General features: G+C 31.9%; 2 protein-coding genes and 1 long non-coding RNA gene across 4 annotated transcripts in view; 2 read left to right on the top strand and 1 right to left on the bottom strand.

Moving 5' to 3' along the window:
• Positions 1-8,583: 8,583 nt before the first annotated feature.
• On the top strand, positions 8,584-10,822 carry LOC111415251 (luciferin 4-monooxygenase-like). Its single transcript, XM_023046831.2, has 6 exons — positions 8,584-8,894; positions 9,070-9,277; positions 9,338-9,653; positions 9,709-10,375; positions 10,429-10,594; positions 10,651-10,822. The coding sequence occupies exons 1-6, from the start codon at positions 8,781-8,783 to the stop codon at positions 10,758-10,760; spliced, it is 1,581 nt and encodes a 526-aa protein (XP_022902599.1). The 5' UTR covers positions 8,584-8,780; the 3' UTR covers positions 10,761-10,822.
• Positions 10,823-11,349: 527 nt separating this feature from the next.
• Positions 11,350-15,758, top strand: part of LOC111415269 (uncharacterized) — a 121,768-nt gene continuing 117,359 nt past the window's right edge. Inside the window, exon 1 of one of the 2 annotated variants that reach the window (XM_071198029.1) lies at positions 11,350-11,461. In XM_071198029.1, coding sequence (XP_071054130.1) covers positions 11,365-11,461 — 97 coding nt within the window. In that variant the 5' untranslated portion in view covers positions 11,350-11,364. Of the gene's footprint in view, positions 11,474-15,758 lie in introns of both variants that reach the window. The other variant, XM_071198028.1, reaches the window with a different exon arrangement.
• LOC139430690 (uncharacterized) lies at positions 13,923-15,346 on the bottom strand. The gene is made up of 2 exons (XR_011641073.1): positions 15,012-15,346; positions 13,923-14,908 (listed from the first exon to the last, which is right to left on the bottom strand). It is a non-coding gene; the product is annotated as an uncharacterized lncRNA (long non-coding RNA).

Here is a 15,758-nt window from a genome sequence, read left to right as displayed (position 1 = left end):
TTTTTTATTTACTTTAAGATATATCTCTTAATGTAATTCAAAATATGTGGTACCAGCACGATGGTGTCCCACTTCATCGCGGAAGAGTAGTTGTCGAGTGGTTAAACCAATATTTTCCAAACAAGTGGATTGGTAATAATATGGACCATCATTGCTTGGCCACCTATATCCTCCGACCTCAATCCGTTGGATTTCTACTTATGGGGTCAAATGAAACAAATTGTGTATCAAGTGGAAATTAACACACGGGAACAATTATTAAACAGAATACATACGGCTGCTGCTGAAACAAGAAATCAACCAGACATTTTAATTCGGCTGAAGAACTTTTTAATTCGTCGTTGTGAAGCATGTATTTTGGTAAAAGGAGGCTATTTTGAACAATATTTGTAATATTTATGTGTTTTAAAAAAAATGTAGCAGTTAATTCTGATATAAAAATTAAAACTTTAAAGTGTATAATTTCGTAAATAATTGAAATAGGACAAATGTTCATTAACATTTTTTTTTAGTAATTGGATTAACTATCATATGTCAAAGTTTGATGGTGAGCTAATAAATTACCCCTGTATAAAAAATTGTACTGCTGCCACGTTTTAAGACGAGTCATCATAGGCATTTCCCTACATTGTTTATTACTGGTTTTTGTACACTTTGAAGTATTACCAAAATAATTAACTGTTCTATTCAAAGACATCTATAGAATTACATGCCGTATCTGCATATCAAAATTACATTAACTTCATTGATATCAACTAATCATTATAATGGAAAAAGGTCTTTATCGCTGCTTGTTCTACTTCTTAACTTTGGACAAGCTTGTATATAAAAGTTTTCTTTTGGAAGCGGTTTGTTGTTTATTGTAATTACTATTATTTTTGCAAATGGCGGCTAATATCAATTCTGCTTTCACATTTGTGAAGTAACATATACAAAATACACGCAAGAACGCGGAATAATTGTATCGATTTTTTACGGAGTAATTGGTGTTGGCGCAGCGTGAATTTCGGCGCAGATATTCTGGTCGTCCGACAGCAACAGTATAGGACAACACGAGATGCTATTTCTGCCAGATCTGTCGGCTCCGAAGCAGCCGTTCTGCTGAGAATATCGCTACATTCAACGACTTTCTCCTTCCGGAATTGGATGAATTGGGACTAGAGAACATGTGTTTCCAACCGGATGGAGCAACGGCGCATACTGCACGAGCCACAACTGAAATTCTGAGGGCTGCATGTCCGGGTCGCCTTATCTCTCATTTTCGCGATTTGTACTGGCAGGCAAGATTGCTCGATTTAACCAGACTTTTTTTGTGGAGTTTTTTTTTAAGTGACGAGTATGTGTTCACAAACGTCAGACTCTTGAAGCCCTGAAAGAGAATATCCGTCAAGAATACGAGAACTTATCACCGGAATATCATGAATATCATGAGTGTTGGAAAATGTCATAAATCGGGTCCGTATGGTCATCAATTCTGGCCGATATTATTTTCAATCAACAATTCTTACACAGGTAATGATGGACTAGGGAAGGTTCCGAGAACTTAAAACAACCCAACCTAAACAAATCATCAACAAAGAGAAGCTGGACAAACAATTGAAACAAAAAAATCATATAAAAAACATCACTTCCCCCAGAAAATATAACGAAACAAATAAATGTCCCTTGATGGAAAGACCATCACAGAAAGTTAGGAAAGTCCAAAGTATTGGCTCACAAATGGAATACGATGAAGGATCGTTCTATCCGCCATAAGAATTTTGTGGAAAATTGAAGAAAACAACAGACAACACATCTTTCAATAGTATAGCTGCCCAAATCCTTAAAGGCCATGCTTATTCATCAAATGATTGGTACCTATATCTTAACCATTGCAAATAATGACATCGAACGCTAGACGCACATCGACAAAAGTTGATGAGTATACGAGAAAAACGAGTCATTCTACCAATTAACCTAGTTTATATGATAACAAAGTCCAAAACTAGAATAAATGTGATATTAAGTAAGAATAAATGGCAATAATTGTGATAACTAGTCAAATATAGAAATATATAACTGATGACTAACTATATGACTGTGATATTACTTAAACCTTAATCACTATTTATATTTATAATCACTTCCCAGATCTAGTAATCAAGAGTATCCTAAAGGATCCCCTAAAGGACCCCCTAAACGCAGAAGATGTTTCCATTAATTGTGTCACCCCTATTATAAAGAGTTGTTCCGTATACAATACAGTATGCAAAATCCATGTTGGTCCACCCACCGAAAATTTCGAATTACTTCAGAAAGGTAGCACAAATTTCAAATATTTTTTATGATTTATTTCACTTAGAAAAGTGAAAGCAAAAGTAGATATCTTGGATACCTTAATCCCGATTATTGAACGGTAAAGAACATTTTAATCACAGTTGACAACATAAACCGTATCCGTACAGTACAAACTTTAAGAATGCATAAGAAAATTATACCTACATTTGGAATAACAGTAATACTTTGTTGGATAGCCTATTTGCTTAACAACAGCACTTAAACACCTCTGTATCAATTCCACTAGTTTAATGGTTAATTGAGATGGTATTTTAGTTCATTCTGTCTTGAACGCTATTTTTAAGTCGATTACGTTTCTAATATCGTAATGTTTCAGTTTCATCTTCAATATTGATAATAGGATTGGGATCCTGTTGAAAAATAAAGTCTCACAAACGTCCTAATTTTTCTGTACATTGTTTCATTTCTTTTTTCAAAATGTTTACATACCCCTTCGCTATCAATATTTCATCTATGAAATGAAGATTGCCAAATCCTGCCGCTGAAAAATATCCCCATACCATCACCGAGCTTCCACCACGTTTGAACGTAGGTATTAGATTATGTGGATATAAGGTCTTGTTTTTCTCTCGCAAAATTCTTACTCGTCTGTTGGATATTTTTATATTGAATTTAGACTCATCTGTGAACATTACTACATATTTTCCAGAGGTTAAAATCTTTATTTTGGCGTTTTTCTTTATTAATCCTACTTATGATTTTCTAACAGCATACCAACTTTTAAATCCAAGTTTGTTCCACCATGTTCAAGACTGTTATAGCAAGTGTGAAGTGTAGAATCCTTACATATTTGACTTCGTATTAATGAATAATTTCTTATTGTTAGCTTCGATCCAATTATATTTCGTAGTGCTTTGTTAACTTCGCCTGTCTTTTTATAATTCCGTACCACGTATTGTAAGCAGAATTGCTGTGCTTCATTATTTTTACGATTTCACGCAAAGATTTTCGTGGTATATTGAATTTTATTATTATTTTTATTTGTTTAAGACTTTTTACCCACTTGACAGCTTTAAGTATTCAAGTAAGTACGGTGTAGAGTTGGTATTAATTTTAAAAGTAAAAAAGCAATGAAAGAAGTGCAAATGTATTAGTTGTTTGTACAAATTTAGGCTAATAATTAATTGATTGTACAGATTTTTGTACAATCTACTGTAACTGTATATTCTCTCTATCGTTCTATACTCAACGTTTTGGAAGAAAATGGGGTGTTCAGGTCATCTGCTGTTGAATAATAATCATTTTCTTTAGGAAGACTGTGCCACTGATCAACAACAATCTAAGAAACTGAGAAATCTCTTCTTTAGAGACTTTGAAATTGTGTTGATTTTGATCGCTTGTTGCGAAAGATTCGTTTGATTTATTATCTTTAATAAAATTTTATATTCTGATTTTGCAGCGTGCTCAATTCCGACCTTTTCCGATTCAATTTCATCAATAGGGCTAGCTACATCTTCTTTTTTTCTCCACCGTAACTGTCTGTTTGTCAAAGGTTTTATCGAATTCTTCCTATCATGTAATTCTACTTCACCAGCTATTTCTTGTCTTCCGCATCGCTTTTAAGTCTTTAATCACTTGAATATGGTAAAAGTGGCACAACATCCTGCAAATTGTTTGATGTAGACGCTTCCAGTAAATTCAAAGCATCATTCAACAAACGAAACGATGTAATATTACCTTATGTAAAAATCGATAAAATCATTATCACGGATTCAGAGAACAATAAATCTCACAATAAAATCATACCCATAAAGTTTCCTAGTATCCATAATGTATGATAAAAAACACCACCGAGAGGCCAATATTCCCAATATGGGATGCATTAGTTTCCTAAGATAATGTTTGAAAGGGTTGATGAATATCAAGCAGGTAATACCTCCAAATAATAATATTTATTAAATATTTATAATAATAATATTTATTAAATCTCAGTGCTACAATAGTGACAAGTCATATACGTTTCTACATCTATGGTTTACAAAAATATAAAGATATCTAACAAGCCACAAGTTCACATCGGCATCTATTAATTTATTCTAATTAATTTATTTATTTCATATATCTACTCAGTCACAGTATCATAAAAGTAGGTAAATAAGTAAACACATACATAGATGCAAAAATACAAAATAATAATTTTAAGTATCGAAAAATAGGAAAGACAACAATACACTCGTTATTCGACACGGCTTGCAGAGAGATACACCTGCAGGCTGTAGAACACATTTTCAATGAGATAATCGATAACTCGATGATTTTAATTGATAAGGGTAAATTATTAAATAACTTTGCAAAGTCATATTGTGGACTTCTCAGCGGAAGGCGGTCGTGACTCGTATCATATTTATTAACCGTGGACACCACGAACCTATCTCGATTATTTTCACGTATACAACTTCTTTTAGAATGTAAATACAAGGGAATGTCAAAATGCCATGGTGCCTAATGACCACCCTACACGACTCACCAACTTCCAATCCGTAGATCAATCTGATAATTCGCTTTTGCGCAACAAACACGACGCCAATCTGCAGTTCTGGTCCATAAGAGGTTATTATATGCAAGATGAGAATAACACAGAGCATAATAAGCATCCAGAAGCGATTGCCTGTCCAAAGATGGCTTAAGCTTAAGTATAGCGAAATATGCTGAATTTAACTTTTTGCAAACGTTGCTAACATGTGACTCAAAGGTTAGACTGGCATCAACAGACAGACCCAAGAAAATTATTTCATCCTGAATGTTAATCCCATCAACGTATTTTAAGGGGAGGGGGTGACGAACACGAAAATTCACACACACCGTCTTTTTCACATTCAATATTATTCTATTGCGGGTATACCAGTAATACTTCATTACCTGATCAACTTTCTCGACCAATCCAGCCGGATCATCAGCAGCAACAGCAAAGGAGGTGTCACCCTGAGGCACACCGAGATTAGCAGATGACAGACCTTCAAACTACGATTCGTGACGAATGAGACCAACCAGCTAAGTAGATTTCCACGAATTTCCACGTTATACAAGTTTTCCTCAATGAAGACTGGTGGTAAAGAATCAAATGCCCGGGACACGTCAAAGAAGATACCCATCATGTACTCACCTTTATCAAGATGTTCATATACATACGAGAAATAATGAACGGTGGCAGTTTCAGTCGATAGACCCTCACGAAAACCTTGTTGGGACGGACACAAGACTTCATATTTATTAAAAAAATTGAGTAGTCTATCCCCCACTATACTCTCAAAAATTTTTGAAAACACACTACATACAGGAATAGGTCTCAAATTCTTGATGTTATTTAAGTTTCCTTTTTTAAAAACAGGTGCAACTTTTGCCACCTTTAGGCCGGATTTTGGACGTCCGGCAAAATAACGGCCGGTATTTATCCGGACATCCAAAAATGAGCTTGGTTCCACACGCAACGTTTTATTACCGTTGGTTGAGTTTAGTAAAGTGATAGTGTATATATTTAATATTATTTTTATAGGTGATACTGTTAGCGTGTTGTAATGAAACGCGATAAAGTTAAAGTTATTGCATTATTGTGGTTACTTTATCATCGTAAAAAAAGGCAGAAACGTCGTCGTTTTTGGGTTCATCCAATTAATTTAAGAAGAGATAAAGAAAACATATTTAGAAAACTTTTTGAGGACCAACGGAATAATGAAGGTAAATTTTTTAATTATTTCCTGATGTCAGCTTCCTTTGATGAATTACTTGACAAGTTGAAGGACGTTCTTCAACGTCAAAATACAAAAATGAGAAATTGTATTCAACCTAAAAAAATTCTGGGCTGTGACATTGAGGTAGGTTATTTATGAAATCAAATTCGTTTTGTATAGAAGTTGTATTAATAGGGTATCTTAGCATTCTGTAGATGTACAATTGGAATACGGAAAGTTTATGAAGTTATCAAGTTATTGGTACCTAGCGTTTTTCGTTTTCGAGTTATTTTGATTTTAAGATTTTTTGGCATATTTCACCATGCTCTTTAAAACCCTATATCCCAGCCAACGTTCATTCAAAAAAGCTCTAAATTGGCACGATTACTCTTCAGATGCTCTCAAATAGATTGGAACGCCCCATATTTTATTAGCCTACACGAAAGGGAATTTAATTCTCTACAATTTATCTATAAATATTCCTATACCTATTTATTATAGTTTCTCATATTCGTATATTTATCAAAACATGCAGGAAATGCAGGAAACCTATTGTTTGTATTTTTATTAGAAGGCCATGACATTTTGACAGTTTTTTGTTTAATTTATTTCTATTATTATTTGTACTATTAACTACGATTGATAATCTTTTAGTTTACTAGCTTTTACTTACCAAAAATAACAAACAGAAGATCAAATAAATTAAACTATTAAAACAAAAAGTTAATGACAAAAATTAGATTTGAATAAAAATATAAATTTATAATATAAATTTGTTATTAAATTGAATTTGGAAATTCAAAAAAGTATGATATAATATTTATTTCGTTGTCTTCATCATTGGTGACCGGAAAAGAAATCGCATTCTTTTGGTCTCGATATATCCAAATCTAAGAAATTCTTTATCAATTTTTTGAAATTTTTCCTTGTGATGGGCGTTAGGTTTGTTAGGCATCTCTCATTAAGTGTTCGACACGTCCTGTCCAAAAGATTATTACATTCGCCATCAATACAAAATAAATTTCAAATATCAGCGTTGGAATAATTTACCATGATGTTCAATGACTTCCACCCGTCAAATGTAACTAATGACAACACTAATACAAACATGGACCAAAAACTGTCAAAATTCCATAGTTTTCTAATAAAAAACCTGCATTTCGTGCATGTTTTAATAAATTTTGCAATATGAAGCAAACTACAATAAATAAGTATGGGAATGTTTATAGATAATTTGTAGAGAATTAAATTCTCTTTCTGATAGGCTAAAAAAATATGGGGCGTTCTATTTAAAATTTTCGACTTTCTCGCTATTGAATATGGAGAAACAGTAATTCAATTTTTGACTAGTCTGTAATAAGATACTCCGATACAACAAATGACAATCTATTTGACAACATCTGAAGAGTAATCGTGTCAACGTAGATGTTTTTTGAATGAACGTTGGCTGAGATATGAAGTTTTAAAGAGTATGTTGAAATTTACCAAGAAAAGCTTAAAACCAAAATAACTCGAAAACGAAAAACGCTAGGTACCAATAACTTTTATCAAAGTCAACCTATTTTTTTACGTACAATTAAGCAGTGTAATAAAAACTATAGCATTCCATTTAAAATAGCGAAGTTATGGTCTACTTCCGGTAGACCGGAAGTGGCGGCCATCTTGAAAATGTTTTAGACTGAAAGTTCCGAATGAGCAACCCATGCTACCAAAATTTCAAATCTCTACGAATAGTGGAACCTGAAAAAGTTGTAACGAACCAGTTACGTGAGACACCCTGTATATTGATCGTGTGAAGGGCGCTTTAGGATGGTAAGAGTCATATGAAATTTTTCGTTAAATTTTCAATAATTCTGTTGAATAGTAAATTTGACAAGTGATGTGATATCAGAAGCTATGTTTGTGTCTTTATAATGTTCCTCAAATAATTTATAAATAATATTGTATATATATAATATATAATTGTAAAAATAAATTAAACGAAAAACTGCCAAAATATCATGGCCTAATAAATGGCAAACTCCCTTTCTGGTGAGCTAATAAAATGTGGGGCGTACCATTTAAAATTTTCGACTTTCTTGCCATTGAATGTGGAAAAAAGGTAATTCACTTTTTGACCAGCCTGTATAAGATACTGTGATACAGCAAATGACAATATATTTGACAGCATTTGAAGAGTAATCGTGCCAATTTAGAGCTTTTTTGAATGAACGTTTGCTGAGATATGGAGTTTTAAAGGGCAAGGAGAAAATTGCAAAGAAAAACTTAAAACCAAAATAACTCGAAAACGAAAAACGCTTGGTACCAATAACCTTTATCAAAGTCAACTTATTTTTTCGCATATAATTAAAAGGTGCAATAAAAGCTATAGCATTCCATTTAAAATAACGAAGTTGTGGTCTTCTTCCGGGGGACCGGAAGTGGGAACCATCTTGAAAATACCTTAGATCGAAAGATTGATATAAACCTCCTATACAAACTAAATTTCAGAAACGTAGATACAATGGAAAAGAAATGAAACGGGTGTTGCTGACTTTTTGGCGGACACTGTATATCTTTATTTAGTTTTCAAAATTAAATTCAATAGAATTTTTCCTCTTTACCTCTATATGCTTCGTAACGTGTTTATTTTATGATAAATCTCCACTGACAACGATCCTTATCGTTAAAGGACCACTCATACTACAATACAGCAAAGGCGCGTATGTCAAATTTTTTAGTTAGTATTCAGAGTTGTTCGCGACAGTTAATACTTGTCATAAATCACAAAAAATAATGTCTGAACAATTATTATACGGACCTCCCGATGACTCAACGATCCCATTAACGTCTATGGGAAAATTCGTGTATGAGAAGTTACAAGAAAACGATTTGAATGCGGTCGCTTTGGTAAGATATCTTTTCTCTATCAGTTTTAATTAAGGTAATTGTCTATTTCGAGTGCTCAAGTTATCTTAAAAATTGTTTAAACGCAAGATTAGAATTATAGTATTTATTTTTTTTATAATATTTATTTTATTTATTAATTATTTATATTTATCCCATTTAAAAAAAAATTATTTAGGTGGATGCATTTAGTGGGGATACTTTGACGTATGGCGAACTTCTAAATGAAAGTATTCAAGTTGCTATAGCTTTAAAGAATCATGGTATTAAAAAGGGTGATAAAATTGCTATTGCTAGTGAAAATACAATTAGATATTGCGTCCCTCTTATTGCTAGTTTATACATAGGATCTATATTATGTCCATCAAATCCTATGTATGTAACGAGTAAGTATTAAAAAAAAAACAAATAAAAAATTTACTTAAAAAAATTATTTTTTCGTGTAGGAGAAATGATTCATTCCACAAATTTAACGAAACCTAAACTGGTATTCACATCAACACTATGTTTAAAAACGATTTTAGAAGTAAAAAGTCAAGTTGATTATATAGAAAAAGTTATAGTATTTGGAGAAACTGGCGATGGCGCCGTAATTCGTTACCAAGATTTTATAAAAGTAGATGAAGATGTTAAAAATTTTCAACCTGTTGATTTAGATGTTGATTGTCTCCAATCGATTCTACTTTCATCTGGAACAATGGGATTGCCAAAAGGAGTTATGTTATCTCATCGAAATCTTCGAGTTACCCTTCATTACTTACAGTATTCTTATCATATCTACGAATCTTAATTTGTAATCAACAAAATTTTTTTTAAGTGAGGATGAGTACGCTGGAATGACAAAAGGAGATGTAATAATCGGAGTGGTACCTTGTTTTCACGTTTTCGGGCTTTTCTGTACATTGGGAGCAATTACTTTTTCGACGAAAGTTGTCGTTATGGGCACCTTCAAACCTGACGTTTTTTTAAAATCCATTCAAACCTATAAAGTGACCAGATTATTTGTCGTTCCACCAATAGCCATCTTTTTGGCGAAACACCCAATAGTTTCCAGTTTCGATGTGTCTAGTATAAAAGCAATTTTTTGTTCTGCAGCACCTCTAGGGCATGACATCCAAGAAATGCTAGAAAAACGTTTAGGAGTCGTTCGACAAGCGTACGGTTTAACGGAAATTTGCGGAGTTGCTACGGCTCAAGTTAAAAATTGTACCAAACCGGGAACGGCTGGGAGATTAATTCTTGGTTTAGTAGCTAAAGTAATTGACATAGATACTGGAAAACCAGTTGGAGTTAATCAGCGTGGAGAAATGTGTTTTAAAGGATCAATGGTTACTCAAGGTTATTATGGGGATAAAGAGGCCACTAAAATGACTTTTGATGAGGATGGGTTTTTGCATAGTGGCGATGTTGCTTATTATGATGAAGATGGTGACTTTTTTATTGTTGATAGATTAAAAGAGTTGATTAAATATAAAGGATTTCAGGTTTGATTAATTATTTTTATTAAATTAATTTTAAATAAATTTAATTATTTTAGGTTCCTCCTGCAGAACTTGAAGATATTTTGATATCACATCCTAGTGTTAAAGAGGCAGGAGTTGTTGGTAAGCAAGATGAACGCGCTGGTGAAGTTCCGGTTGCTTTTGTAGTGAAACAATCAAACGCAGAAGTATCAGAACAAGAACTAGTGGAATATGTGTCATGTAAATATTAAAATTTGTCAATTTTAAATTATAATTTTAAAAAATTATTGTTTTAGCACGAGTTTCTGAACAAAAACGGTTATATGGTGGTATAATTTTCTTAGATGAGTTACCAAAAACTCAATCTGGAAAAATATTAAGAAGAAAACTTAGAGAGTTACTATAAACAGATGTTAATAATTTTATCACTAAAATGGTTTAGTTCAAATAAATGTTTTTTAAATTAAATATGATTGTTTAAGAGTTTTATAAAATTTAACTGTGATTGGTAATGTTATCAGCACATTCAAAACAAACCAAAAATTTCTTTTTGGGGGTCAAATGATATTGAAGGTTATTGATGATTAAAGTCTATTGTAGACGTTATTTTTCTTCATGGAAATTACATCATAAATGCCAGTTTTCTTAGGAGTATAAATTTTTCCTTTAAGTAATAAATATTTTATGATTACATATACTTAAGCATTTACGTAAAAAATCCTTTTAATAGTTTCGAGATACAAAAATATTGTTGTTGAAATTTTTAACGGAATCTTGTTATTTTTACGCCGGTCTTTGCACATTTTATAATAATCGCTTAATATTTTCAAGTTCACGTTGATTATTGTTCGTCCTCTCAGATTTTTGATAATGTTTATTCGACATGGTGTTAATAACTAAGATAAAATGCGTATATTACGTGGGAAAACCCGCGCTTACTGTAGTATAGTAATAGTGTTGGTAAAGGCAATATCGTTTAAGTTTAAAACATTATAAATTTTTATGTGAAGATGGATATGGTTTATGAACCGTTCTTTTTTATGTTTTGCATCATTTTATTTGTTATTCACATTTTGTGCGTGTGCAGATTAAGAAGTCGATGTGGAAGTAAGTTTTTAAGTAAGTAATTAACTTCCGCATGTATTATTCATCCTTTTAATTTAGGGATAATATTTATTGAGTCTGTTAAATTAATTGGGTTGATGTAATAACATATTGTGTTATTTATGTTGTTCTAATTTTGTATTGTTTTTGTTGAAAATTTTTAAATGGAGTGATATTGTAGAGCGGATATTATAGCAAACTCTTGTGTAATTTTTGTCCCTTCCAAAGAAACTTTGAAACATTACTACTATTCCATACTGAACTTTAATAGTTACTTGAGCAAACTTTTGTATTTAAGCTTAATATTATACATGTTCTTTCGTATTCTTGGTTTTTCCTATGTGAGTTACAAGCACTGGCGGGCTAAGGCTAAAGCGGGCCCTAGGCAACATTGTAATTCCGGGCCTATTTTTGAGGTTTTTCAGTCATGACACATACTTTGCGTTTGGTAGTTTGGTTTTAAAGCATATAGTATGTAGTTCTATTTAATTATCGGATTCCAAGAAAAAAAAGGAAAAAAAATATACATGTACAAAAATTAAATAATAGTTATTTATATTACAAGTGGGCTAGAAGTACTCGTGTGATTACACGACTCGGTCTACGACCTCGTCGTGCAATTTCCCACACTCGTACAGTAATTATGCTCTAGCCCATGTGTGATATACAGCATTTTATCTACGACTGCTAAACATTACTAAAAAATCAATTTCTTTAAAGTCTATTTGACATTTATAAAAATATTTTGAAATGATTGTTGACAATATTGAATTGTCAGTTTCAACAACATGTTTACTCATCTGGAATAAGTGTTTCGAAATGTAAAAACATAACAATTAATGTTTGTAATAAGTAGTATTGTTTCTCTGTAAGTAGATAGCACTTTTTCTTTTGTATTGTTGCTCGTTTCAATAAATTAAGTCTGTTCTGATTAGGCTAAAAATGCGTTATGTAATGAAACCAGTGCGGTAATGAACTTCATTACGTAACTCAAATCACCTCAAATGAATGCGGTAATGATGACTTATCCAAGCAGTCGCAGATAAACATAATTTATTAAAACAAACAATAATACTTAAACAAATATACCCAGATTGATTAGTTATATTGCCTTTTCTCTCACTTTTAATTCTGCAAACTCGTCAATTAGTTTGTCATAATTAATAGATTATTTAATATCTCTTTTTCTATATAAAGTAATGATAAACTATTTAATTTTTGTTGGCTTAATGTGGATCTTAAAAAATATTTTATTCTGGTCATTACTGGAATGATCTTTCACCGCTTGCATTGCTTATTGGAAGGGTTAAATAAATTCTCAAAATTATGTTTAAATTAGAGAATGTTGCAATAATATTATTTTCCTGAATAAAAAATAATGGACACAGCCGAAATATTTTCTTTACTTATAAAAGTCTTAAATTGTAATACTTCATTTTTCAGTTCTGCTAGGTATAAATCTTGTTCATAATATTTTAATTCCTCTATTGAAGAGTCACCATAACTATCATGAAAAATTGTTTTGCATTTATTGTTAATGTTTTATATCCCTTAGATCTTTTTTTAATGTTGCTAATTAAAGAATCGCATACAACAAAAAAAATATTATCTTTAAAATGTTCTTTCCCACTGAAGCTTATTTCATGTTCTGAAATTTCATCATGAAATAGTTTTCGTATTTTCTGCCGTTTTTTATCATTGTCAAAAATTTTTGTCAAAATTGTCAAAATCATCTCTAACAGTTTGTATGAAGTCTATCAATGAATCATATATTAAAACTGCTGTATTTAGGGATTCGTCTTTTTGTTGAACAGTCTTGTTTGAAGCATCTATTCTCTCTAAAATCTTTTCCCATATAGTAAGTAACAGTACATACTCAAATGTATCAAGTTTTTTATGTAAATCGGCAGCTTCGGACCTTGTTAATGGTTTCTCATCTTTGTTTGAGGAAAAATGACGTAAACAATGTTTAATTTCTTCATAATTTTCCTTTAAGGATTTCACAACATCGGAACGAGCAGACCACCTGGTGTCACAAATAGGTTTGATACACCAGTGTTTGCTCTTACAACATTTTTGTATGCATTCCACCTATGTGTAGGACTTGAAAAAAATACGTACAATTGCTGAACGGTATTGAAAAAAGTGGTTATTTCTATGCAACTTTCTGCAGCAGCGTTCCAATTAAATTTTATGAATGATTTGCGAAAAATGGGCAGAAAAAATATGTTGTTTTATTCTGGATTGGAGTCCCTTATATTTACCTGACATATTAAACGCATTATCATAACTCTGTCCCCGACAGTTAGTTAAAATAACTTTCTCCAAGTTTTCACCAGTATGAGAAAGTATAGGTAGAAATCCCAAAAATCTTTCTTTTATACCACTTGGAAGAACATAGCGAATAAAGACGGTCAGCTGATCTACGTGAGATATATCAGGTGTTGAATCTATAATAAAAGAGTAAAATTTGGCTTCCTTTATTTCGTTCACTATTCTGAGTTGTAAATCTTTCGATATAATAGAAATAAATTCATCACATATTGTAGACGATAAATAGTTTATAGTAAAAAAAATGGATCGAACTCGGATAAATATTCCAAAGCACTTATATAATTACCATTATTTTCACTAAAAAACACTTCATTTTTACCACGAAACGCTAAAGAGTATGAAGAAATACATTTGATTGTCACTATCACACGTTTAAGTATTTCCCTCCAATATTTTTTTCATTTATAGTTTGTTTTTCTAGTTCAGTGTCAATGCGTCCGGTAATTTTTGATCTTGTTATAAAAATTAAAATGGAGTTAATGTGGTCACTCGAGTTTTCATGCTCTGACAATTTTTTATGTACATTTTTCCAATCATTCGTCCTTTTCGTCATTAGCGTTGTTTGCTTGGAAAATAATTTACAGACTTTTTAGACGTAACTTTTTCCCCGCTATTAATTGTTCTGAAGAAGGAGGCAATAGTTAATTTTCTTGTAATTTGTTTTGACCCTTCGTTGCATGGAATAGAAGATGATTCCAAAGATCCATTTATTGATTTTGGTGGATTTTTTATATAATTCTCTCGCATGGCGTCTGTTAAGTGTTCTGGCTCTGGCCATAATGCAATATTGTTTACAAAACTCTTAGTTTCATCATTACTTTGAGATGATTTTAAATTTATATTTCCTCTTTTTATTTCATCTTCATAAATGGAATTGCTTGGTTTTTCCTGCTGGTCTTTTTGCAGAATAGTTTCGGACACAAATGATGTTTCTGGAGTTTGAGTAGGTGAAATTTGTGAAAATGATGACGATTGTTGTAATTGTTCTTCATCTACAGTTAAAAATTTGTCCAACGATCTTTTCATTTATTTAGCCACTTCATCTCGATCTGCTTTTCGTTTTCTTTTTTCACTTCCACTTAAATGTTTATAGGAACTCATTTTAAATACTACATCCTAAAAAGAAAGAACAAAATCACAATTTGTGGTATTTTATATTATATATACCTATAATATAAATATTTTAATTAAATAATGTAATACTTTTATAAAAACTTACATCTTTATTTTAGGAATTCCAGAAAGTATTAACTATGAATCCAAAACAATCTGTTTACAATCAAGTCTAGGTACTAGTTTTAATTGCACAATTTTCAATCACAACTCACATAAGATGCAATACATTCAGGAGACACTGATTTTAAATAACTACGTTTGACTTTTTAAACACTTGCATAGTAAAGGCTCGATCGAATTTACACACATTGGCACTCGCGGGCGTGGTTGGATGCATAAGCACGGGACCGCTCGTCCACATTTGTCGACTTTATCAATCAACGATTCGGCATAATTTGGATACGTTTCAGCAATAATTATGAATATCACGTTTTTCTGTTAAATAAAAAAAAAATGAAAAATATAATTTTCGGGCCCCCAAAAATTACGGGCCCCGAGGCACGTGCCTAGGTTGCCTAGGCCTTAGTCCTCCCTTGGTTACGAGTTTATATTTCATATGCATAGAGGTTATACAGTGCTGTCTACTGCTAGGCAAAGTATCGATACTTGTCGATGGTATCGATACTCGCAAAGTATCGAAAATATTTTTTATATACAGGAAATTGCGTGGATTCTACATAAAAAAAATATTAAGAAAAGTTCATGTAAAGGTATATTTATCATAAAAGAGGTATTCCTCATTATTCCAAAAACCGTTAGGGTTAAAAACACGAAATTTTACGTATCTACTTATTTTTACGTGACGAGTACAATAATCGAGAAAAATTATCAAGAGCATATGGAGGGGGAA

Source organism: Onthophagus taurus, chromosome 7 (assembly GCF_036711975.1).
Source record: "Onthophagus taurus isolate NC chromosome 7, IU_Otau_3.0, whole genome shotgun sequence".
In the NCBI taxonomy this organism is placed as follows: domain Eukaryota; kingdom Metazoa; phylum Arthropoda; class Insecta; order Coleoptera; family Scarabaeidae; genus Onthophagus; species Onthophagus taurus.
This window is presented reverse-complemented; position numbering and strand designations above follow the sequence as displayed.

What these genes read in the sequence shown, in the direction of transcription:
- LOC111415251 (XM_023046831.2), top strand. Translation starts at nt 8,781, where the DNA reads ATGTCTGAACAATTATTATACGGACCTCCCGATGACTCAACGATCCCA. An exon ending in GTTACCCTTCATTACTTACA is followed by an intron (nt 9,654 to 9,708) that starts GTATTCTTATCA and finishes ATTTTTTTTAAG; the next exon opens with TGAGGATGAGTACGCTGGAA. An exon ending in ACTAGTGGAATATGTGTCAT is followed by an intron (nt 10,595 to 10,650) that starts GTAAATATTAAA and finishes TTATTGTTTTAG; the next exon opens with CACGAGTTTCTGAACAAAAA.